The 22,045-nt window shown below is 42.8% G+C and overlaps 10 protein-coding genes across 10 annotated transcripts; 5 read left to right on the forward strand and 5 right to left on the reverse strand.

Moving 5' to 3' along the window:
* Positions 1-3,328: 3,328 nt before the first annotated feature.
* BCR41DRAFT_345759 (hypothetical protein) lies at positions 3,329-4,777 on the reverse strand. Its single transcript, XM_022022782.1, has one exon. The coding sequence runs from the start codon at positions 4,393-4,395 to the stop codon at positions 3,370-3,372; it is 1,026 nt and encodes a 341-aa protein (XP_021885414.1). The 5' UTR covers positions 4,396-4,777; the 3' UTR covers positions 3,329-3,369.
* An 884-nt stretch (positions 4,778-5,661) lies between these two features.
* On the reverse strand, positions 5,662-6,255 carry BCR41DRAFT_345764 (hypothetical protein). Its single transcript, XM_022022783.1, has one exon. It carries the CDS (start codon positions 6,168-6,170, stop codon positions 5,958-5,960), a length of 213 nt encoding a protein of 70 aa, XP_021885415.1. The 5' UTR covers positions 6,171-6,255; the 3' UTR covers positions 5,662-5,957.
* A 331-nt stretch (positions 6,256-6,586) lies between these two features.
* Positions 6,587-8,429, forward strand: BCR41DRAFT_345765 (vacuolar H+ ATP synthase-like protein 16 kDa proteolipid subunit). Its single transcript, XM_022022784.1, has 5 exons — positions 6,587-6,704; positions 6,862-6,920; positions 7,605-7,763; positions 7,926-8,080; positions 8,195-8,429. The coding sequence occupies exons 1-5, from the start codon at positions 6,673-6,675 to the stop codon at positions 8,285-8,287; spliced, it is 498 nt and encodes a 165-aa protein (XP_021885416.1). The 5' UTR covers positions 6,587-6,672; the 3' UTR covers positions 8,288-8,429.
* Positions 8,430-10,152: 1,723 nt separating this feature from the next.
* On the reverse strand, positions 10,153-11,859 carry BCR41DRAFT_392170 (hypothetical protein; the record flags this gene model as incomplete). The annotated part of the gene is made up of 5 exons (XM_022028426.1): positions 10,153-10,655; positions 10,806-10,836; positions 10,953-11,426; positions 11,600-11,666; positions 11,765-11,859. The coding sequence occupies 5 exons, from the start codon at positions 11,857-11,859 to the stop codon at positions 10,153-10,155; spliced, it is 1,170 nt and encodes a 389-aa protein (XP_021885417.1).
* A 347-nt stretch (positions 11,860-12,206) lies between these two features.
* Positions 12,207-16,198, forward strand: BCR41DRAFT_345767 (tRNA synthetases class I-domain-containing protein). The gene is made up of 6 exons (XM_022022785.1): positions 12,207-12,617; positions 12,737-12,879; positions 13,030-13,424; positions 13,560-15,116; positions 15,198-15,328; positions 15,429-16,198. Exons 1-6 carry the CDS (start codon positions 12,237-12,239, stop codon positions 16,074-16,076), a joined length of 3,255 nt encoding a protein of 1,084 aa, XP_021885418.1. The 5' UTR covers positions 12,207-12,236; the 3' UTR covers positions 16,077-16,198.
* Positions 16,199-16,800: 602 nt separating this feature from the next.
* BCR41DRAFT_119040 (hypothetical protein) lies at positions 16,801-17,286 on the forward strand (the record flags this gene model as incomplete). The annotated part of the gene is made up of 1 exon (XM_022019441.1): positions 16,801-17,286. One exon carries the CDS (start codon positions 16,801-16,803, stop codon positions 17,191-17,193), a length of 393 nt encoding a protein of 130 aa, XP_021885419.1. The 3' UTR covers positions 17,194-17,286.
* A 26-nt stretch (positions 17,287-17,312) lies between these two features.
* On the reverse strand, positions 17,313-18,055 carry BCR41DRAFT_418732 (ureidoglycolate hydrolase; the record flags this gene model as incomplete). The annotated part of the gene is made up of 2 exons (XM_022029661.1): positions 17,313-17,804; positions 17,929-18,055. The coding sequence occupies 2 exons, from the start codon at positions 18,053-18,055 to the stop codon at positions 17,320-17,322; spliced, it is 612 nt and encodes a 203-aa protein (XP_021885420.1). The 3' UTR covers positions 17,313-17,319.
* Positions 18,056-18,867: 812 nt separating this feature from the next.
* Positions 18,868-20,034, forward strand: BCR41DRAFT_392173 (uracil-DNA glycosylase-like protein; the record flags this gene model as incomplete). The annotated part of the gene is made up of 3 exons (XM_022028427.1): positions 18,868-19,230; positions 19,330-19,453; positions 19,538-20,034. The coding sequence occupies 3 exons, from the start codon at positions 18,868-18,870 to the stop codon at positions 20,032-20,034; spliced, it is 984 nt and encodes a 327-aa protein (XP_021885421.1).
* Positions 20,035-20,324: 290 nt separating this feature from the next.
* BCR41DRAFT_392174 (hypothetical protein) lies at positions 20,325-20,795 on the reverse strand (the record flags this gene model as incomplete). The annotated part of the gene is made up of 2 exons (XM_022028428.1): positions 20,325-20,583; positions 20,695-20,795. The coding sequence occupies 2 exons, from the start codon at positions 20,793-20,795 to the stop codon at positions 20,325-20,327; spliced, it is 360 nt and encodes a 119-aa protein (XP_021885422.1).
* Positions 20,796-20,890: 95 nt separating this feature from the next.
* Positions 20,891-22,016, forward strand: BCR41DRAFT_345773 (caffeine-induced death protein 2). Its single transcript, XM_022022786.1, has 4 exons — positions 20,891-21,032; positions 21,280-21,431; positions 21,555-21,650; positions 21,753-22,016. Exons 1-4 carry the CDS (start codon positions 20,984-20,986, stop codon positions 21,885-21,887), a joined length of 432 nt encoding a protein of 143 aa, XP_021885423.1. The 5' UTR covers positions 20,891-20,983; the 3' UTR covers positions 21,888-22,016.
* The last annotated feature ends 29 nt before the right edge of the window (positions 22,017-22,045 follow it).

The raw sequence follows: 22,045 nt of genomic DNA on the forward strand, positions 1-22,045 counted from the left end.
AGATTAGTATAGTCCGTCCCATTAAAAAACGAGACATTCCATCTATTGTAAAAAGAAGAAATGTATTAGAACACAGAAATAAATAAATAAATATATTAACCAAGAAAAAAAAGTACTATCAAGCCAATACTTACAATTTTTTTAAGACGAAGGCCTTTCTGGACCTAGTCATGTTTGTAGTAGATTGTGTCCTACTGTTGTTGCCGGCTTGTCTCTCCCCCTCCTCCTGGACCCAGCAAAGGTCCTTTCGGTGGTCTTGATCCCTCTACTCCTCCTCCTCCTTCATCTGAAAATTTCCTTTTTCTGATTCCTCCACTGCCACTTCCACCACTACCTCCCTCTCCTCCTCCTCCTTCCCCCGGGCTTAACAAAGGTTCCTTCGATGGTCTCGAACCCTCAACTTCCCCTCCTCCATCATCCGAGAATTTTCTTTTTGTGGTTCTGCCACTACCACTACCACTACCACTACCTCCTACCCCTGGACTCAACAAAAGCCCTTTCGGTGGTCTTGATCCCTCTACTCCTCCTCCTCCTCCTTCATCTGAAAATTTCCTTTTTGTGGATCTGCTACTACCACCACCACTGCCACCACTACCTCCACCGCCGCCACTACCGCTAGAAGCTTGGCCTTGAGTTCCTCCGTCCGGCGGCATATATTTTGAGGTCGTTTTTGCTCTCTTATCTGCGACTCACAGACCCTTGCGATGTTCTCAGCACCAACAGCATCTCGATCAAAGTATGCTTTACAATTTCGACAGTACTTGGATCGAAAAGGAACATTCTCCAATATACTGTCACAGTGAGGCCGTGGACACTTGGCAGATGTGTAGTATTCATGACAACCTGCAATGGGGTAGTCTAGAGATTTTGCCTGTTCGAGCCAGATTTAATACTCGTTAAAAAAGAGACTCAAAAATTGAATGTCATTGATCAAGGGATTTTTTTTTTACCTTTTCAACAAGCTTCTTCATCAATATCCCATGCTTCGATACTTGTCCTCGGTTTGTCTTGAATGATCCTAGTCCAATACAGATCACCGCATTCGTATTGGCATCTCTTCTTCTTCCATTGCTTCCGCCCGCAAGCTTCAGAATTGCCTTGATCACATAATCAACGCATCCGTTCTGTGCTTTTCTATTATCCCAGCTATTCCGAACAAACCACCCGTCATTATAGAAATCGACAAGCGCCCTATATATAGTCTCCCTATTGTCGTCACTGGTCCCAGATCCACTGCTACTACTGGCCTCAACTCCACTGCTACTACCGGTCCCTGCTCCACTGCTACTACTGGCCCCAACCCCACTACCAGAGAAACTACCTCCAGTACTTGATGGAGCTTGATTTAGCGGCAAGCTCATATAAGCGAAATACTGTGTTAAAGTAGGCCTTGAGAATGACGGAATATTGCTTTCAATCTCTGTAATTCCTCTTCTAAGCTTTCGCCTCTCTAGCTCGCCCTGAAACTTCTTGGATGGTTTGTAAAGGTACGCTCTAGAAATCCGGAGGATCTCACGTTCGTTAGGTTTCCTTGGATCCAACTTTGCAATTGTCATCGAGTACCTCTCGCCTGGATCGATCCCAATGATAATGGTACTTTCGGGGGGAGGGCATGCTGCCTGGGTGTCATATTTAACTTCTACATTCTCGAGGAGACGGGATCTCTGCTTCCAGTTGATCTCACGCCGGGGACTGGGACTCACCGGGGACAGTGGATTTGTGCTCGATGTACCTTCTTCAGCTGCTTCTTCTCCCTCGTCGCCATCTAAGAATGGTTCATCAACTTCCAGCAAGTCAATATCGCTGATACCCAGCAAGATATCGTCATCTTCATTTCCGTCGTCGTCTCCATCATCACCACCATCACCTGCACCATGGCCTGAAGACGAGGATCCCTGCTGAGCACTTGAAGAAGCCTGGACTGCTTGAGATCTTTGAGTATCCGAAGGTTGGGCAGCTTGCGAACCTCTACCTCTTTTTTGCTTCGATGTGTCATAGGCAAGAAGTGTTAGGGTAAGGCCGTTTGTAAAGAACGATGTCCGTAGTTTCCTTCTAGGACCATCATCAGATTGCAGTCCAACGTCCTTGTATCCTTTCAAGGAAAACAGCTCCTGCAACAATATCCCCTTGTGGTTAAGGATCTTGTCCTCTGCAGCCCCCTTGGTACTCATCTTTAGTTCCAACAATTGGGCTATTTCCTCTCGAACTGTTGGGTTAGACCATAATATATCCAGGAGACAGGCTTCCGTTAGGCAAAGAGACCGAGGCGAGAAAGCAGACGTAGGGAAATCCAGATATTTTTTGGCAGTTGCATTTTGCTCAAAAAAGAATTGGATGGAACTTCTTCCATCGCCTGGAATATCTATGTCAAACTAGACATTATATTGAAGAAATGATTAGGAACATTTCTATAAACATATTATAAGATAACCTCAAAATATTATAATATTATATTTACCTGCGCATTCCGATAGTGAGACCTTAGCGCTGCTTGAACAGGGACCATGACCATCCGAGACGACTTGCTGATCACCAAATCGGGATAGATCTGGTTTAAAGGACCAAGCCCTGTCTTTGCATAGAAGTTTTCGTATGCTTTGAGCTGGGACGGCTTGGCTACGTTCCCTTCGCCTTTTTTCTTCACTTCCCTGCTATACCTAGATAATGGACTCATCACTCCGTGATACAACAACGCAGCAAGGCCGTAAATAAAGTCCCTGGTATCAAGAACTTCATCTAGGAGTTGTGGGAGATCAGCTGGATTGGATGGCCCAGTGGTAAGCAGGTTATCGATCCACAAGGCGCAGGCCCAGAAAGCTCGAATCCGTGCCTCATTCAACATTTTAATAAATGATTGAATGAGCCCTTGAATTGTTGCAGCAAGTTGCTCGGGATTGAGATTGGGATCGGAAGTAGAGTCCAGCTTGGCAACTACACATGTCTTTAACGTGCCCAGAGTTAATGCAACAGTGGGGTGGGCCCTCTTCAACCGTCGGTCCTCGGCAGTAGCCTCCTTCACTTTCCTGGTCTTATCAGTCTTTCTGATATACTTGGCCTTCCCTTTGTTCTTCTTTTTTTTCTTCTTTTCCTCCTTAACCTCCTCTTCTTTGTCATCCTCTTTTTTTTCCTTTTCCTTTTTTTTGGGGGACTTTCTTTGACGGCTGGAGCTGACGGGACGGTCGTGTTGTTTGCAGTTGGTCAGGTCATATTTCTTAGGGGAAAGTTCCTTTTTCTGGGTAGGGAAAACAGGCCGATAGCGATTCGGCTTTGCGCGTTTAGGGATATAGAATCTAATTAGGAACAACAATGTCAAGGGTTAGATGACTTTTTTTTTTGTATATGCTTTGGAAAATGTTCATTTGAAGGAGCTTACCTGGGTTGAGGTTGATTATTTTTATTCTGGTACCTAGCAGATATCGCAGTCCTCATTCTATCATGGTAATGAAGGAATCTTTCAGCGGTTGGTTGCTGCGAGGCCTGGGTTTGGATCCCACCAAAGAAAACATTAATTGAATGGTCAAACTGGCCTTCTGCAGGAGTTCGACGGCTACGGGCATGGACCTCACGAACATATGATACCGTCAACTTTTCGGCATCAGTGTCAGTGAGCGCGGAGATAATCTCAGCATTTGTAGCAAGACCAAAGGTTGGGATATTTGGGGTGTAATCGTTATCGGATATAATGCCATAGACCAGGAGTTGACTGTTCCTTGAAAACCCAAGGGCTTGCAGGACCTCTTGTTTCTCATAGAGTGCAAACATGTGATGGCGACGAGGGATTGGACGAAGAACTCTTTTTATAGAAGGATAGATGAGAAGGTCAGAGTCCCCAGACACAGCGATACTGGTTGGTGTACATTTGGCGGCAATACACACATCAGCCTCATTTCTACAATGGCAAATCACAAAGTTATTGTATCGACCGAATGGCGCCGCGAGCTCCCTCTTCTCGTTATGACTGAATGTGAAGAGCTGTCGAAGATTCTTTTTAATGGCAATCATATGGCTTCGAGATTCCCATTTGCCTTCATTGGACTTGGTTTCCATGTTGGCTATGAGCGTATCGAGTTTTGCATCCGCTGCTGTACGCTTAGCATCTCGGTCCCTATAGGCACGCGTTTTTTCTTCGCAGCGAGGCCCATCAATGTGTATCGTCACTGTGGCAAGAGGACCAAAGATCTTTCGAATGATACTAGCCATAGCATGGCCGCAGGCAGTGAAAGAACTCTGCCAGCTGAATCTCCTTAGGATGATATTATGTATATCGCTGTGGAAAGTGCCAAGCAGATCCAGCTCAAAAGATGAATGGGGTTCAGCAGCAAGCTCATGTACATCAATCTCCTTTGGTGGCAGGTCTCTCCTTGAAAGGTATGAATAGAGTCCTTTAATACCCATCTAGAGAAAGTATAGTGTAAAACAGTGCAAGCAATGTTGGTTTAAGCGGCTAAAGATTGAAGCTGAAGTTGTTAGAGTAGAGATAGTTTACCTTTAAGAAAGCAAAAAGTTATGATCTGTGAGGGGATGAGGGTGTAAGAGTACGGGTGAGAGCGCGAAAGCAATGTCGTTGTAAAATGAGAGAGAGAGAGAGAGAGAGGGAAAAAGAGAAGGAGGCAGGACGTATTTATAGGTGTATGAAAGAGAACGAAACAAAAGGCTGATGAATTTGGAACAACTCGAAACAATAAGTTTCTCAGCAACAAGTTTTAACTTTTTGGATTTCGAGTATTGTTTACAGCTCTTCTCCAATCATCTACATTTACCAAATCAAGCCTTCGCCATGACAATCAACAAGAAATAAAAAAAACAGACTTCCTTACGTCCCCCCTCGGTATGTGTATCTGTCTGAACACGTCCTAACTGACATCCTCTCGACAATCCTTCCAAGGCTGCAGTGTTTGAATGTGTACAGGGAACAAAAGAGGTCTAGATACAGGCTCTCTTTGTGACATTGAAGGAGATCGCATGTTTCATGGCTATCAAGACAAGGTACCCCTACAGGCACAAGACAAAGGTATAACTCGGTTCAAACTCAAAGGAACGATTTTACCAATGGCCTTGTTCTGAATCCACTTGCCTATGACACAGTCCAGACGAAGAGACAGCAGCAGTCTGACGTAGATGAAGAAGATCTCAGCCAGGAATTGAAACTTTCTCAAGGATTCCTTAACACGGCGTGTTTTAAAGGCAGCCGGTGAAGGCCTGATAGATGAAGACTACGCAAACATAAGCTGGAAGAGGGGCCCCAAACTTCTTGAAAACGTTGGACTCATATTCCATGAGCCAGGGCGATGCTCATTTGCAAATACCACAACTACCGTCTAATGCGATCCTGGTATTGTTAATGCCCTTACGTTTTCTTCGCTAGACCGTCACAACCCTGACCTGCGTCAAACGGTGAAGGTGAGAAGTAGGCTCGTCAACAGCCTGTGTGCCTTATATGCGTTGCACCAATGCTCACTGATAGGTTGGGAGGAAAGACACCAAGCCGGCAACAACAATAGGATATGATCAGTTGCATATTTCACAGTACACGTGTTACATGAAAATTTATAATACAGACATACTAACAGCTCTATGCCCCATGGTGCCCGAGACAAACTTGCAGTTTTATTTTGATACAAATTTGGATAAATGCCCCATGGATGTGATGTGTGAACCCACATCCTATTCTCACTTCTGCTCCCTGGTTACTATTTGTCTGTCAAAAATTTTTCATGAGCTACTACAAACATGACTAGGTCGGGAAAGGCCTTCGTCTTGAAAAAGTTGCAAGTATTAGCTTGACAGTGCTTTCTTGACTAATCTCTTTATTTCTATGCTTGGTCTAGATGGTGTTTTTTTATGGGGAGGACTATTTAGACAACATATAGACCCCACATATCCTAATCATAATAAATTGGTTTGGTGGCATTGTTGTAAAAAATATCTTTGCTTAAGGGACAGAAAGATAGACACAATCAGGAAAAGGCAGGACAAAGAGTGTCAACAAGATTGACAAGAGAAAATAGAGTCAAATAACCTTGACTACAAACAGCGCCATAGAATGTCAAAAGAAAAGATGGGAGCTTTATAGGTGAGCTCACAAACTGAGTTACCGGAAGACAAATGCTTGTTGTGAAAAGGGGAAAAAGATAAATGGCAAGATGAACTGCGGGTGAAGAATAAGACATGTGGGGAAAACTGAAGACTTTATTAAGAAGGAAATTTCTTTGGCTTTTATACTCGGTAGCTTCTAGGTGAGGCGGACCCGCCTATGACTACAAAGGGCTTTGCGCAAAGATTCCTTTAAGCTGGTTCGACAGATTAGTGGATACAAAATAAACTGAAATTAATTTTAATGACCAGCCACACCACTTGCAATAACAAGCGAGTCAATTGGCTGCCAATACATTTAAGAGTATTCAAAAATATAAGGGATCGCGACCAAATGGAACGGGCTATACTGTAAAACTTTGTTAAGATACAAGGTCTAAAGTGCTGATAAGCTACAATAGAAGCATCCTTCTTACAGGATATTCCACGTGACTATCTGTCACAAGATTCATGACGTCTATGGGGCACGCTTCACTTTTTCATCCCTCAATCATACGAATCGTCCTCTTTCTCTTCACTTTTCATTAACCCCTAGCACTTTAATCACCCATACACAGTACATTCTTCACATTTATAGCCATGTCTGCCCCTCTTGTCCCTACTGAGTACTGGTAATATTTATATTTTTCTCTTTTCATCAACCATACAATCAAGACTGATGGGCACTACTTGGGTCCTCGGCAAATACTCAGGGCAAGGTTGCCAAGCTGGAGACTAGAGTTGGTTCTCACACTCTTGACCAATACTTTTCTTTGATACCTTTAATAGCCCTGTCTACTCCCCCTTCTTTGGGGTTATGGGTGCCACCACCGCCATCGTCTTCTGCTGTAAGTTTTTAATATACCTCTATGGGTACAAAGGAGAAAGAAATAAGCAACTCTCGTTTGTCCTTTGAAATAATCAAACTCGCGCGCAAAAAAATTCCCGTATCTCCCCTCTGCATCTGTATCGCGTTTTGTCATAACTACTTAACTGGATCAGAGTTTGATGGAACGAGTCATGACAGAGCTTGTCTATGCAGAAGGAATTTTTTTTTTAAATCCATCATACATTTTGGCATTCACGAAAAAAAAAAAAAAAAAAAAAAGCAATGCGAATGTCATGCGAGTATCGGGGGCATCTGTGATGATCAGACCTGGACGAGGAAAGATGTATAAGATATACACGCTTTGATCACAGGACCCTCACAACTCGCTGTATTTGCAGGGAAAGCATTTTGAGAGCAAGAGAAAGGGGTAAAAGTATAGACCGCGAGGATCATACATCCCCATGGATTGAGATTTAGAAAAAGACACTAAAGTTGAAAAAGACTCTTTGTGTCGTTGTGCGAGGCACTTTTATTTAATGTATTGCTTATTGCTTCACCCCTCTTTTCCCCATATGATGCAACTAGCGAAAAAAAAAAAAAAAAAAAAAACGGTTATTTTATGAGATGTCCTGCTGACCAAATGATCGACTGACAAACTAACCCCTTGATCTTTTTATGTCACGCTTGACTATTTGTCTCACAGGCTTTGGTGCAGCCTATGGTACCGCCAAGTCTGGTGTTGGCCTTACCTCCATGGGTGTCCTTCGCCCTGATCTGATCATGAAGGGTGTTGTGCCCATTATTATGGCCGGTATTATCGGTATTTACGGACTAGTAGTGTCCGTACTTATCGGAAACGGATGTAAGTTATTCATTACATAGTTATCAATTTGAAACAAGACGTCCGTGGTCACTTTACTAGCAATTAGGATCAAGGAACTATAAACTAAACGTTTTATTTCTCTCTCTCTCTCTTTTTTTTTTTTTTTTTTTTTTTTTTTTCTAACACGTTAATACACAATAGTCTCCCAACAAATGTCGTTGTATGCGGGATTCATTCAATTAGGCGCTGGTCTCAGTGTCGGTTTGGCTGGTATGGCTGCTGGTTTTGCTGTCGGAATTGTGGGTGATGCTGGTGTCCGTGCCTCTGCTCAGCAGCCTAGGCTCTTTACTGGAATGGTAAGAAGCATCAAGCTGACACTTATATTTTCAGACTGTTCCCTTTGATAGAAGGTGTATAGTGTACCATATATACTAATGTGTTACTTCATTGCGTGTTCTTCTACAATCTAGATTCTCGTTCTCATTTTCGCTGAAGTTTTGGCTTTGTATGGTCTTATTGTTGCCTTGATTCTCAACACCAAGGCTTCAGACGCCAAGTGCTAGATTATTTATCATCGCTTATTTTTTCTATCAGATTACACCTTTCATTCTTCCGTGCGTGATTCGCTCGTTCGCCATCACCAGTCATCCTTTGTCAATAAATTTGCCCGTTTGTTCCCTCACAAAGTTGCATGGAGTGCATATGAGTCCAGTAAAGGATAGTTCTTTTATGTGACGAGCTTAAGAGGCTACATGGGCTTCTTTGCTGATTTTCCTATGGTAGCAGATATTTGTCTGCTAAACTAGAGACCAGCTACTCTCTTTAAATTGATGATGGCATATTTCAAATAATTAAACTATGAGACAATATGGATCTGGAGATCAGAAATCGAAGTGATCCTCTTGTTCCTGAATCCTTGGCCTGATTTGTTGACAGCCCGAAAAAGGAAAGAAACGTGGCAGCACCGCCACGACCCTTGAAGCTCGTGTTTGCTCATTCTTTTAAGATGAATCTTTCTCTTCAATCAAAAGCATACGGCAGTGGAATCCAGTAGGAACACTCGGATAGCGTGGAGGAAAGAAAGGAACAGGAGAGTTCATACAATTGCAATATAGCAATTCCGGGAAGCTTGCATTCTATACGTGCAAGCCAAAATTTGTTGCCTTTTACGGGCAACGACATTTTGCTTCTCAGGCTGGAGCAAACTCGGACTAAGGAAAAATGCACCCCCCCGGCTGAGAATTCCTAAAACCCCCCCCGTCAACATACCTTTATTCGGAATTCTTATCCCCCGGCAACCACGTAATCCTTAACCCCCCTGTCAACATTCTAGAGCTATTTTTTGAAATTGAGAACCGTTTTTCATTCCTAATCAAGAGCATAAAGTTGGACCTGAGTTTATGCAAGCATCTTTGTGGCTTGTTGACAGTAAAACACGTCAAAAAAAAAAGAGCCCAACTGTACCCTCACACTGTAAGTGTAAAAGGCCCCATTGTCCCAATCTGTATTTAAGACAATAAATGTCATTGATTGCGAAGATAATTTGGATTGTGCGACATGTGGTGTTATATAGTGTAAAGTCTTTTTTTTTTTTTTTTTTTTTTTTTTTTTTTCGATGACTATATCGGGCTTGTGTGGTGCATGTAAAGTTGCTGAAGGTTCTGAGCCTAGAGATAAATAAAATACTAGGGAGGGAGCCATTCATCAAGGAACATGTGTCTGTCTAGCTGATTTTTCTACTGTCAAGTTTTTGATGATAAGATAAAAAGTAAGAGGGCTTTAATAGCGTTGAGTTTAATAGAAAGACAGATGCAACCAAAAGCAGAAAATAAGACCCAAAAAACAGCCTCAAAATGTTGACGGGGGGTTAAGATTTGCCTTTCGAGAATCTTTACGGGGGGTGCTTCGGAATTCTGACGGGGGGACGGGGGTAAGAATTCCGAGTTGACGGGGGGGTTTTGGGAATTCTCAGCCGGGGGTCAATTTTTTATTCTGACGGGGGGATGCATTTTTCCATTATTCATAAAATTATCCTATAAGTTATCCATTTTTTCAAACATGATAACCAAATACCATGTCCTTTTCATGTCCCACAAAATTCATGGTTAATTTCGCATGACCACTTAGACAAAATTTGCAAACACTTGGATAAATTTCTCAGCCCTTTTCGGTCAGCTTTTTAACTTACCTTTGGATAATTTTTTTTATTCATTGGAACAATTTTAATAAAACAATTAAAAACGCTGTAGCACCGCCTTTTTCATCTGATCTGAATACCTATAGTTAATTCCGCAATGCAGGTGTAGCAGTTCATAAGCATACTTTGCTGCTAGGCTGCCTTGAAGCATTACTGTGATCCATTGCAAGTCTTCTTCAATGCGTCCTACATCACCAGCCCTAATAGCATTTGCTAGCTCCAGGTACCACATCATGTCTCTGAGAAAGAGAGAGGCGTTCCTTGTGGCCACATTGCACTCTTTGGTAAATCCAGATCCAGATATTTGGAGATAATGAGGGATACTTTCTCGCCGACCAGACGGGATAGCTCTTCCTTAGTACAAGCCTTACCAAGCGTTGCCAAATCCCCAGTCACCAGCTCCAGTTGCCATAATCGGAGGACCATTGCATCAAATGTATGGTGCAGCAGCTCGTCGACAGCATGGAAGTCTATTTTTTTAATGTTGACTCTCTTTCTTCCTAGCAATGCTGCATTGAACGCTAGCGGCCCAGCGGTGTCTTTATCGCCGTAATGATTGTTGAGGATTGTTCCTGCGAGCGATATTTGTAGGTGGAACAGTTGTGGCACCGGTGTTACCCATAGTAGCTTATTGTAGTTGCTTGTGTCGTCCCGCCGTAACTTCTTTGCAGTCCTGATCTGGACAGTGGCGAGGAGGTCCCCAGCCGTGATGATTTGCTTGTGTTTGAACCAATCTTGATTTAATTAGAGATGGCGAACGATCTCCTCTAGGACTTGCATATTTCCATCCACGCTTGACTGGTTGATGGGCATCGATGGTAGTAGATATCTTCGTGTCTTTATTAGAGGAAGTAGGTCTTTCTCTAGCGCAGGAAGCACACAACCTTCAAAGGTCTGGACACGGCAATGCAAAACCTACAGCAGCAATATGAACATCAATTTTGATCCATTTTTCCAGCCGTAACTGTTTTCAAAAACCCTGCATGCAGCAAATTCACATCACAATACCTCGGAGAGAATATTTGATAAACAAAGTCGAGGTGCTTTGCATTTTCGGTATCAGACATAAGGTCATCCGCTTTGAGTTTCCCGTAAGTCTCCGCATAGGTCCGCTGATTCTGGTTTCCTGGATCTTCGCCCACCACCATCGTCGCAGTCGTGCCACTCTCAAAGCTGTCAACATTATTCGACCGCTGATCGCACTTCTGAGTGGCGAAATTGATGTTGTCATAAACCAGGAAACAGAATTCCATCCCTATATTCCTCCGTACTTGTCCTGCAGAATCCTTTCCCAGTGATTCCAATGCTCGATCTATAGTCCATGGAGACACCGATAAACCAGCTAGGCAAAGGACCTCAATGACTTTTCTTGGAGCTCCATGGCTGAATAAGAAGAGACCGAAGGCAATCTGCAGTTTGTTGCAGCTACGGTTACGAAGGTTAAGGATTATGCTACCTATGGTTGGAATAATGACTGTCAGATCACGCCCAGTATGTTGGTTTAACTGTGTTATGGATCTCAGGAAGGAGATGAAGTATAGAGTCTTTTTATACAGGCACATTGAGATGTTTTCCAGTGAAAAATCTTCTAGCTGTTGACGGGTAAGCTTCGTAGATGGAGTTTTGAAGCGATTGTCTATTCAGCACTATTAATTTCTTGGCAAACCTGCTTTGTTACCACGTCCAAGGCTGCCTCAAAGAAAGATGCTCTTGAGAATTTCGCCATTTCCTTGGCATCCCAAACTCTAATAAGATACGCGGGACCTTTTTTTGCGTAAAATCGGGAAACCTTTTCTGAGATCAATTCAATCTTTGAAGTAAGCACTGAGCAAAGAAATAGAACAGTGACCATTGAAGCGCCTCAAGTATAGCCAGGACCTTCTGTATTTTCGTCCCCGGCATAGCAACAAGCTGCGCCATCAGAAGGTTCATGTTCATGATGATAGTATGTACTGAAGGTTATTTTATTTGACAGTTAGTTTTATTTGACAGTTAGATGGTCTACTCTACAAGATAATGAGACATGACGCGTGTGAAAGCAAGTATATGGATGACAAGCCTACAAAAGGTGTAAATAGGTGGTATTGACAGAAAGAGTTGTCTTATAGCGCGGTGAGGGTTGATGAATAGTTGGAGCGATGAATGGGCCGATATTCAGGAACAAAAAAAAAAACAAAAATCACATGATCGACAGAGCATAGTAGAAGGCCTGAGAAGCAAAATGTCGTTGCCCGTAAAAGGCAACAAATTTTGGCTTGCACGTATAGAATGCAAGCTTCCTTCTCTGACTGGATTCGAGCCTACATTCACTCACAATGATCAAGGCCATTTCAACTAATAGAACCTTTGGCAACTTTTGCTCCAGGGGCAACCTTTCAACGCGTAATGTAGACACGCGATCAAGTTTGGTGTTGATCAATACTTCTAATAACATCTCTCCATACACCCAAACGACAGGATGCAGAGCTAGTTTGTTTCGTTTCATGGCTACATCATCAAAGACAGCACCTAATGCAGCTACATCGGCTACAGGATCAGCGCCCGCAGTAGCCAGGCAAGCAGCCAAGGATAGGCCCGAATCAAGGTTTTCGTCAACCTTATTACTTCCAAAAACCGCATTTCCTCTCCGATACGAGAATGTGACACGGGAGGCAGGATTTCGTCAGCGATGCACTACAGATCTGTACCCGTGGCAGGTAATTGTGCAGGGGTTTTGTTCGAAATCCGAGCAAATTCGGATTTTACTGATAAATGAAAGGAAGGAGCGCATAGTCGGTTAACTATCTGGGTTCAACATAATTCTTTTTTATACCAGCGTGAGAACAATCCTGGAGATCTCTTTGTCCTACATGATGGACCACCATATGCGAACGGACATCTCCACCTGGGACATGCACTCAACAAGCTAATCAAGGATTTCGTTAACCGCTATCGAGTCATGCGAGGGTTCAAAGTAGAGTAGGTTCGGCCTTCTCATTCGTTAAATCTGTCGTTACGATAGAGAAAGTTTGCTGTTTTCAAGTTATAGCCATCTTTTTTTATGATGGATGGTACTTTACCCCCGTCCGGGGACTGGCTCTAATAGATGACATGAGATTTTTTATTTAGTTATCGCCCAGGATGGGATTGTCATGGTTTGCCGATCGAATTGAAAGCCCTGGCAGAGCTCAAGTTGAAGGATAAATCCCTTCTCTCGCCAATGGATATCAGAACAGTAGCTCAGACATCTGCCCGTGCAGCGATCGATGTTCAGAAGCGCGAGTTCCTGTCGTATGGTATCATGGGGGATTTTGATAATGGATATCTGACAATGGATAAAGATTTCGAGACTCGACAACTGAAAGTATTTCATGAGATGATGCGGAAAGGATTGATTTACCGTGCCAACAAGCCCGTCTACTGGTCTCCTTCATCCCAAACTGCCCTTGCAGAATCAGAACTTGAGTATAAAGATGATCACAAGAGTCGTTCTGCGTGGGTTAGCTTCGAGATAAATCAACCCTGTAATTTTTATTATTATTACTATTATTACTATTACTATTATTATTTTGATTCATTTTCTTGCAGGCTCTGATAGTATAGCAAAGAATTTGCAGTAGCTAAATACTTTATATTTATTTATCTGAAACGAATTATAGCCAAGAAGTTGTCTGAGGCTCTGCCCAAGGATGTCTCCTTGCAGGCAGTTGTCTGGACAACTACTCCATGGACCTTGCCTGCCAACCGATGTGTAGCAGTTCACCCAAAACTCAGCTACACTTTGTTCCGTGCCAGCAACTTCTCGAGCCCAAACACTGTCTATCTCGCTGCAACGGATCGCATGGAGGAAATGAAGAAGCGATTTAACCCATCAACGACAGGAAGTGCTGGAGCTTCTGAAGTGAGGCCAGAAGTGACCTTGGAGCCTATTGGGGAGATTTTAGGCCAAGATCTTGTCCGTACCACATACAACCACCCATTGACAGCTGCAACGCATCCATTCATTACTGCCGACTATGTTACCGCTGATTCGGGATCAGGTCTGGTTCACACAGCCCCTGGCCATGGAATGGAAGATTATAAAGCTTGTTTATCCTTGAATATTGAAGCATTTTGTCCTGTGGACAATATCGGGAAGTTCACAGCGGAGGCAGGCCCTGAGTTAGAAGGTCTGCAAGTCCAGACGGATGGAACAGCCAAAGTGATTGAAATGCTTACAGCCAAAGGTAGCTTGATTCAGGAGCAATTGTACGTTCATAAATACCCTTACGATTGGCGTACAAAAAAACCAGTGATCCTTAGAGCAACTTCTCAGTGGTTCGCCAACGTTGGGTCCATCAAAGAAGACGCCCTCAAGGCGATTGAAACGGTCAAAATTATCCCAGAGCCGTCACGCCGTCGTCTGGAAGGATTTGTACAATCAAGGACAGAGTGGTGTATTTCTCGTCAGCGATCCTGGGGTGTTCCCATCCCAGTATTGTATGAAGTTGATACAGATGAGCCGCTTTTAACCGATGCCTCCGTACAACATATTGTTGATATTGTGAAGGAACATGGAACAGACGCTTGGTGGACCATGTCGACAGAAGAGCTACTCGCACCAGAGTATAGGAACAATGGGAAGACGTATCGCCGCGGCTATGATACTATGGATGTTTGGTTCGATAGCGGTACGAGCTGGACTATGATTGAGGAAAAGATGTCTCGTCCTCATCTGCCATATGTAGCAGATGTTTATGCAGAGGGTTCTGATCAGCATCGCGGTTGGTTCCAGTCATCATTATTGACATCAGTGGCCCTAACGGGCAAAGCCCCTTATGGAACATTGATTACACATGGATTCTTGTTGGATGCTAAAGGTTTCAAGCAGAGCAAGTCCCTTGGAAACACAGTTGACCCGGCAGTGGTTATCCATGGTGGCAAGAATTTACAGAAGGATCCCGCATATGGAACAGATGTGCTCCGTCTCTGGGCAGCATCATCAGAGTACACAAAGGATATTGCGATTGGAAAAACGATTTTAACACAGGTCGTAGAGAGTATTCGTAAATTCAGAAACACTGCACGATTCATGTTAGGTAACTTGAATGGCTTCAAGGAGGATCTGCAGGTACCTTATGAGAGACTTTCAAGGCTAGACCAATTTATGTTGTCCGAGGTTTATCAGTTTTCTAAGAACGTGAATGCCGCTTACGACGAGTACATGTTCAATAAGGGTAAGAACTATGCTGCGTTAGAATCATAATGGAATCTGATACTGTGTTAATTTTTTCTTTTCTTTTCTTTTCTTTTTTTAGTATTTACGCAGCTGCAGTATTTCACAAGTACGACCCTTTCATCATTCTATCTGGATGTGATTAAGGACAGCCTCTACTCTGATGCTGAGCAAAGCATCCAGCGTCGTGCCATTCAAACCGTTCTATTCCATGTAAGCTGCTGCTTCTTACTGCTCCTGCTGTAACGCTCTTGTCTTTGGTATCCTCTAACATCTTTCAACATTAATTCTCCTTGTATGGGTTATATCCTAGACGTTGAACGCGTTTACAAGGAGTATTGCCCCCTTGGCGCCACATCTTGGCGAAGAAGTCTATGAGCACTACCGCGATTGTTTCATCACTCCTCAGCCTACTGTATTCCGATCTGGGTGGCTGGATACACCCGAATCCTGGAATAATGTTCAGCTGAGAGAAGAGTTTTCAGTCCTGAAGCAGCTTCGTACAGAAGCAAACCAACTTCTGGAGCAGGCCCGTACAGCCAAGATCATCCGCTCTTCATTAGAGGCCACAATGGAGATTCAAGTAAATGAAGCATTCAATGAGACTGAATCCGAAGTATCGTTGCATAAAGACTCAATCAGTAGCATTAGCAGCATTGTCAACAAGGTGTCGCTCAAGAAGCTTTTGCAGTCATATGAGGATGACTTGAAGAAATTATTTATTATCTCGGACGCCGTTGTTGTACAATTGCCAGATTCCTTCTCTACATCATCGCTCACACAGACGAGTGCAGAGAACGTGTTCGTGAGGGACGTGTTGATTCCTAGAGTAGGATCTTGCAAGATGGTGTTGCGCAAGGCAGCGAAGCACAAGTGTCCTCGCTGTTGGACGTTCACTTCTACAGCGGAAGACGCACTCTGTGGACGATGTGAGCCGGTTGTTGCTGCGTTACAGCAATAGTAATGTTGAAATAGGAATATGATGACAGAATGGGATAGAAATGAAATTTTCGTATATATTTTATATTTTTCCTTTACAAAAGAACCTTTGATCATGTTCTTGGAGTAAAGTCTATATTTTGGCATTTAGTATTACAGTCGGCCTGAGATGTCTTCTAAATGCAGAATTCAAGTTGGTATATTCTTGTGCCTTCATAATTTTTTTTTGTTATAAGTGCCCAGCACACAAGTGTCAATTCTACATTTATCAAAGCAATATCAGGTCAATTGACAGCAAATGTCGCTAGCAATCAAATGGGTGGGATACAGAGTACGGAGTTCATTCAGTCACTCAAAAGCGTCTTATATGCTAGCGATTGGGATCTTTTAGATCAATGTGTTCACAATGCTACCACTCAAAGGTTTTCCCAAGACATCCTTATTGAGCATTCGCATTATCGTTTTGATTGCAGCAATCAAATGCATTATTTGTCACTGATTGTCCAACATGGGTTCTCATGGCCATTTACATGAGCGAACATGGTAGGAGGCTTGCTTCTTCTGCAGGTGTTACTGCCATTGGAGATAGTTGCTTTGGACGTTGCAAAAAGGGTTGGTACTTGTACGTACACATGTCAGCTGTTGGATTGTGAGGCTCAATCTCCGAGGACAAGAAATTCGTGCTCAGACGAATTCACACACTGACTGATTGAATTAGCGGAGAAAATCTTATTCCAATTCTCACCATGCTCCGTGTTGCCCGCACAACTGCCATTGTCTTTGCCAGAAATAAAGGATGCAAAGCAATGGCTCCAGTATTCGGCGCTAGACTTGATTGCCATTCTTCGCGTTTATTCTCTTCGCCGCCTCGATCGCCTCCAACACCAGAGGCAACTACACTTCATGATTTGGTTTTCACAACAGTTGCAGAAGTCATGCAAATCAATGAGCTGGCAGATAGGGCCCAGATCAACCTTCAAAGTAGCCTCAAATTGGATTTGGGTATGGATGTTTTCAAAACATATCAATTGCTTGATGAGCTGGAGAAAAAAATCGAATCGCTCGATGTCCCGGTTGAGGCAGTAGACAAGGCACAAACCCTCCAAGATATTGTTGACCTCATTACGCCCAAATACTAGCTAAGAGATTGAACAATCATTGCTTTAACGCCATAATGACTATCCTCTCATTTCCATGTTCGATATCAATGGCTATAGTAGCATCCATATACAGTTAATAGAGAATTGGTTTTTATTAAAAAAAAATTATGCCAACTGAATCAAGGCTGCGATACCATCTTCTGATCCACTCTCCTTTGTGAACCAGTATTCCTCGCAATCTTCAAGAGCTACACCAGATTCATAGGTAATGGTCATGAACTGGACGGGCTTCTCAATCACAATCATGGGATGGTGCCAGACGTTGGGTTTATAGTTGATGCCAAGTGTGTTGTCACACCTAAAGGCTTCCAATGTGCTCAAAATGGGCTTGTCGTCTGGTCCATTTTCTGCTGTGACGACGACATAGCTCCCATTACCATCACCTCCCATGGGCATAAACATTTGTGAAGAGTATGGATGGCGCTCCAACAACTTGATTCCGAATTGAGGGGTGGCGACAGGTTTATAGCACTTGAAGATTGCAATGTTGGCTGTAGCTGAGTCTAACGACTTGTTAGGGTTCGCACTGTCTGTCTTTGGTGGGCGCAAATTGACGAACTCGGCAAGATGTGAAAACTTTTGCGCGGTGCCTTTGTTTTTTTAAAAAAAATTAAATAAAATCAATTGCCTCTATAAATATGAAGTGTCCTGTCCGAATCGTAGATCAGAAGCCAAGAAAGATTTTTTTTTTTTTTTTTTTTTTTTTAAATTTACCTTGGTTAACCTGGACTGCATTTGGGTCTGTATCCGGTAGACGAACGACCTGACCCCAACGAGCAAAGTTCTCGTTAGTAATAGGTTTTGGTTGCACAGTGATGCGTTCAGTGGTTTCGCTGGTCATTGGTATTGCGGTTTACTTTTTGGAAGTTGGAATTGATAGTGTGGGTTTGTACGGTCCTAAGTCTTTGGTATTTTATGAATAATAGACCGAAGAGACCTAACAGGCGTTTGCTGATGGAATGAGAACAAAGATGAATGAACAAAAAAAAAAAGAAGAAAGATGCACTAACATTCTCTTCTCTCTTTTATCATTTCTTTTTCAAAAGACGGAAATTTTAGGACATCGAAAAATGTGGATCGCGGGGATTGTAGGCGGGCAAAAAGTTGAAGACAAAAACTCCATCTAAAACGCAGTTTAGGTCTAATTGCCGCTAGAAGAGACCCCCTTTGTAAGGAACCAGAGGCTTGACCTAATGGACTTGTCTCGACTTTGTTCTTTTTTCCGTCGAGATCAACGTTTATGATGTATTTTATTTTTTTTTATTTAGAGTACAAAGAGGGCGAAGCTGGAATGTTAAAACCGAAATGTCCGAGATGTCAAATTAAGGGGCTGACAGGACCAGACAATGAATATTGTCAATAGAAATGCCATATCATGATTTTGCAACCATCCCAGAACTTGACCTAGGCGACTTATCATCATCTAGCCAAACAGAGGCAATCTAGAAACCTACAGCCCCGTGACTCATCCAGTAGGCTCCTTGGTTCGAATAAGAAGTCTTTCTATATTATATACAACTTTAGTGAGTGGCTTGGATCGCGTTCTACTTTTGTGATTTTGCCACCGCATTTTCAACAATGCTGTTGAACTATCTGAGGTGCTCGTCCTCGTTCATTCATCCGTTCACATTCAACCAATCCAAGAGAATCTTCATGAGCCAGGCCAAGCGACCACTTGATTCCGCTGGTGATGATGCAAGTGCATCTAAGCGTCTCAATGCCGGAAAATCGGCGTCCTCAGCCCCTACTAAACAGACATCCTTGTTAGACTGGGCAATTAAACCTAAGGCCCCTGCAGCGACGATTGCCAGCGATAATACCACGGCTACTACTGATGCATCCTCCAGCACTGAAACCGAGGAGTCATCATCTGCTTCGTCGTCTAAGCCACGGCCTGATATCCTTCAAGGCCTTCCTGGTGATAAAAAGGCTCTGTTGAAACTTGAGCAAGAGACTATAGATCCAACATGGCTGCGTGCGCTCCAAAGTGAGTTCACTAAGCCTTACTTCATCGAGGTACGTGATGTTGAGAAGAAATGTTTTAGTTGTCACGTTTAAAAAAAAATAAGGAAAATGAACTCATCAATTGTATATATATTTTTATTTTTAATTTAGCTGAAGAAGTTTTTAATGAAAGAGGAGATTAGCGGACAGAAGATCTTTCCCCCAAGAGCCGACATTTATAGTTGGTCTAGATTTACTCCTCTGCCTCTTGTGCGCGTTGTGATCTTGGGTCAAGGTTTGTAACTATCCTTTTTTTATTTATTTATAACTCAATTGCTTGTCAATGATTCTAAGTATTTTTCCTTTTTGTAATAATTAGATCCATATCACGGAGATGGCCAGGCCCATGGACTGTGCTTTAGTGTTAAAAAGCCTGTCCGACCGCCTCCTTCGCTTCTCAACATGTTCAAGCTTCTTGAAAAAGATGTGCCAGGTTTCCAGATCCCTGATCATGGTTATTTGGAGTCATGGGCCCGTCAAGGAGTGTTGATGGTCAACGCTGCTATGACAGTACGTGCTCACCAGGCTAACTCACATAAAGGGCGAGGTTGGGAAAAATTGTTGGATGCTGTTATCAAGATAGTCAGTGATCAACGCCGAAATGTAGTGTTCTTAATGTGGGGTAAAGATGCACAGAATCGTGGTACACTTGTGGATAAGAAAAAGCACTTGGTATTGCAGAGTGTTCATCCTTCTCCTCTTAGCGCGCATCGTGGTTTTTTTGACTGCAATCATTTTTCAAAGGCAAACAAGTATTTAGAGGAACATGGCCAGAAACCCATCAACTGGAACAGCCTTATTGACGACAAATCGTAAAGCGCGAGCTTATAGGACATAAAGTCTGGATAATAAAAAGAGTCAAGGATACCCACGTCAAGTGCCATCATCGTGTGAATATGCGTTATGTTTTTAAATAAATGGTGAATAAAACGTGAAAATAAATAACAAAAAGAGCTCTGAATGTGATGGTCGAATTGCATTGGACAACCTTACATTGCTGGATCTTGCAGCATCTATCTTTTTTTTTTTTTTTTTTTTGCCCTGATCTCAAGTTTTCCATAATTTGCTCGTCAGTCTCACTGGACATACCGTTGACGTGATATTCATCATGACCTTCTTGAGTACGGAACGCCCTCCATTTCATTGTCGCTTTGGTCGTCCTCTGAAAAGTCATAGTCATATTCTACAGAAGAATCGTGATGCTCTTCCACCAACACATCCATGTCGATATCATCTCCTGAAAACTCTTCTTCATCTTTGCTACGATTCCGATGATATCGTCCCCGACTCATGAATGAGGGCCTCATATATGGCGGCGGGACGAACCTTGACAAACCTGCAGCCCTCATAGCATCTCTCCCAACGCTTTTATCGAAGAGTAAAGCACACATGAATCAATGACGATACAAGAGTAGGTGACGAAAACATTGCTGAAGAATAAGACCCATGCAGAGACAAAATAAAAACGTGCATTACCAAGTGCCACAGCAGATGCACCAGACTAATCCAGACATGGCCAGAGTAAGGCATAGAACCATGAGGGCGTATAGCCCCCATGGTGTAGAGGCGTCGTCCATGCTTAGACGTTGGAATGGTGAGTAATAAAGAGAAGCATTAATTAAAGGCGCTTAAAAGGTTAATAGGACAGAAGCAAAAGGTAAAAAAGCCACCACAACCCCTTTCATAACCGAAGAAGACCGATCCTTCTCATTCCAAAGAATAAATCCTTTCTTTCCTTCCTTCTGCTGTTGACCTCAAATTCGCCATGCCAGCCATTGCAGAGACAACATGCTATAACCTCTCAAAGTTCAGAGGTACGATAACATACACATATACGCACAAAAAGGGAGAATTCTTAACAGAAATACAAGCACCAACATCAAAGAGTGTTTAGATTCTAGGATAGTAGGCTATTTGTATCATGAGAGGAAAAGTTGTCGAGAGAATTATTGATCTAAGCGTGAAGTAACGGTGGAGCTAACGATCACATCATGTATTTTTGTTATTCTTCTTCTCATGTCACCAATTATCCTTTCAATTGGTCACTCCTTTTTCTTATAGCGACCATGAAATCATTCCGTGTTTTGGACGACAACATCATGTTGCGCCTGAACGAGACCAATACTCAAACAGAAGCCGCATGTGCAAGCTTCTTCAACGAATTGGTTGCAGCCTATCAGAAGCGGGATGCTAGCATCAAGTTCTGCTTGGATGTATGTGAAACATAAAGAAAAGAGAAAGAAAAGAATAACAGAAAAATCCTGACCCATCGCTTTTTTTTATTTTATTTTTTTTAATTTTTTTTTAATACTTTTCCTCGGTGGAATGGCGGCCAGGTCATGGATAAGAACATTGCTGCAAAGAAGGAGAAGTTGTACCAGGACCCTGATGACTATACACTCAAGGATAGCATCATGACGGATGAATCCAAGGTAAAGGATCATATTCGTATTCTCAGCTGAGAAAGGAGACATATATGATAGAAAACCATCAGAGATGCCAACAGCAACACTCTATCTTACTCTATTTATTAGCGTCAAATCATTGCCAATGAGAGCGTGGTTGAAGATATTGTACGTGGTCGTTCACTAAAGGCATTCCAAGAAAAGTGTGCGCTCTTTGATTTGCCAGAAAACATTCAAGAATTCCTGGACAAGAGGCATGGATAGAAAGGACGCGTAGATTAATATTTTACTTAAAGAAGATACTTTGTATACTGGACCGGATAGATATGGCTTGGAGTATCCCTGTTGCTCCGTGCTTCAATAAAGGATTCTCCGGCAAAGTATGAAAAAGGAAGAAGGATTCTTTTTTGAATCTGTTCGGA

The sequence above is a fragment of the Lobosporangium transversale genome (assembly GCF_002105155.1).
Source record: "Lobosporangium transversale strain NRRL 3116 chromosome Unknown BCR41scaffold_3, whole genome shotgun sequence".
Taxonomy (NCBI): domain Eukaryota; kingdom Fungi; phylum Mortierellomycota; class Mortierellomycetes; order Mortierellales; family Mortierellaceae; genus Lobosporangium; species Lobosporangium transversale.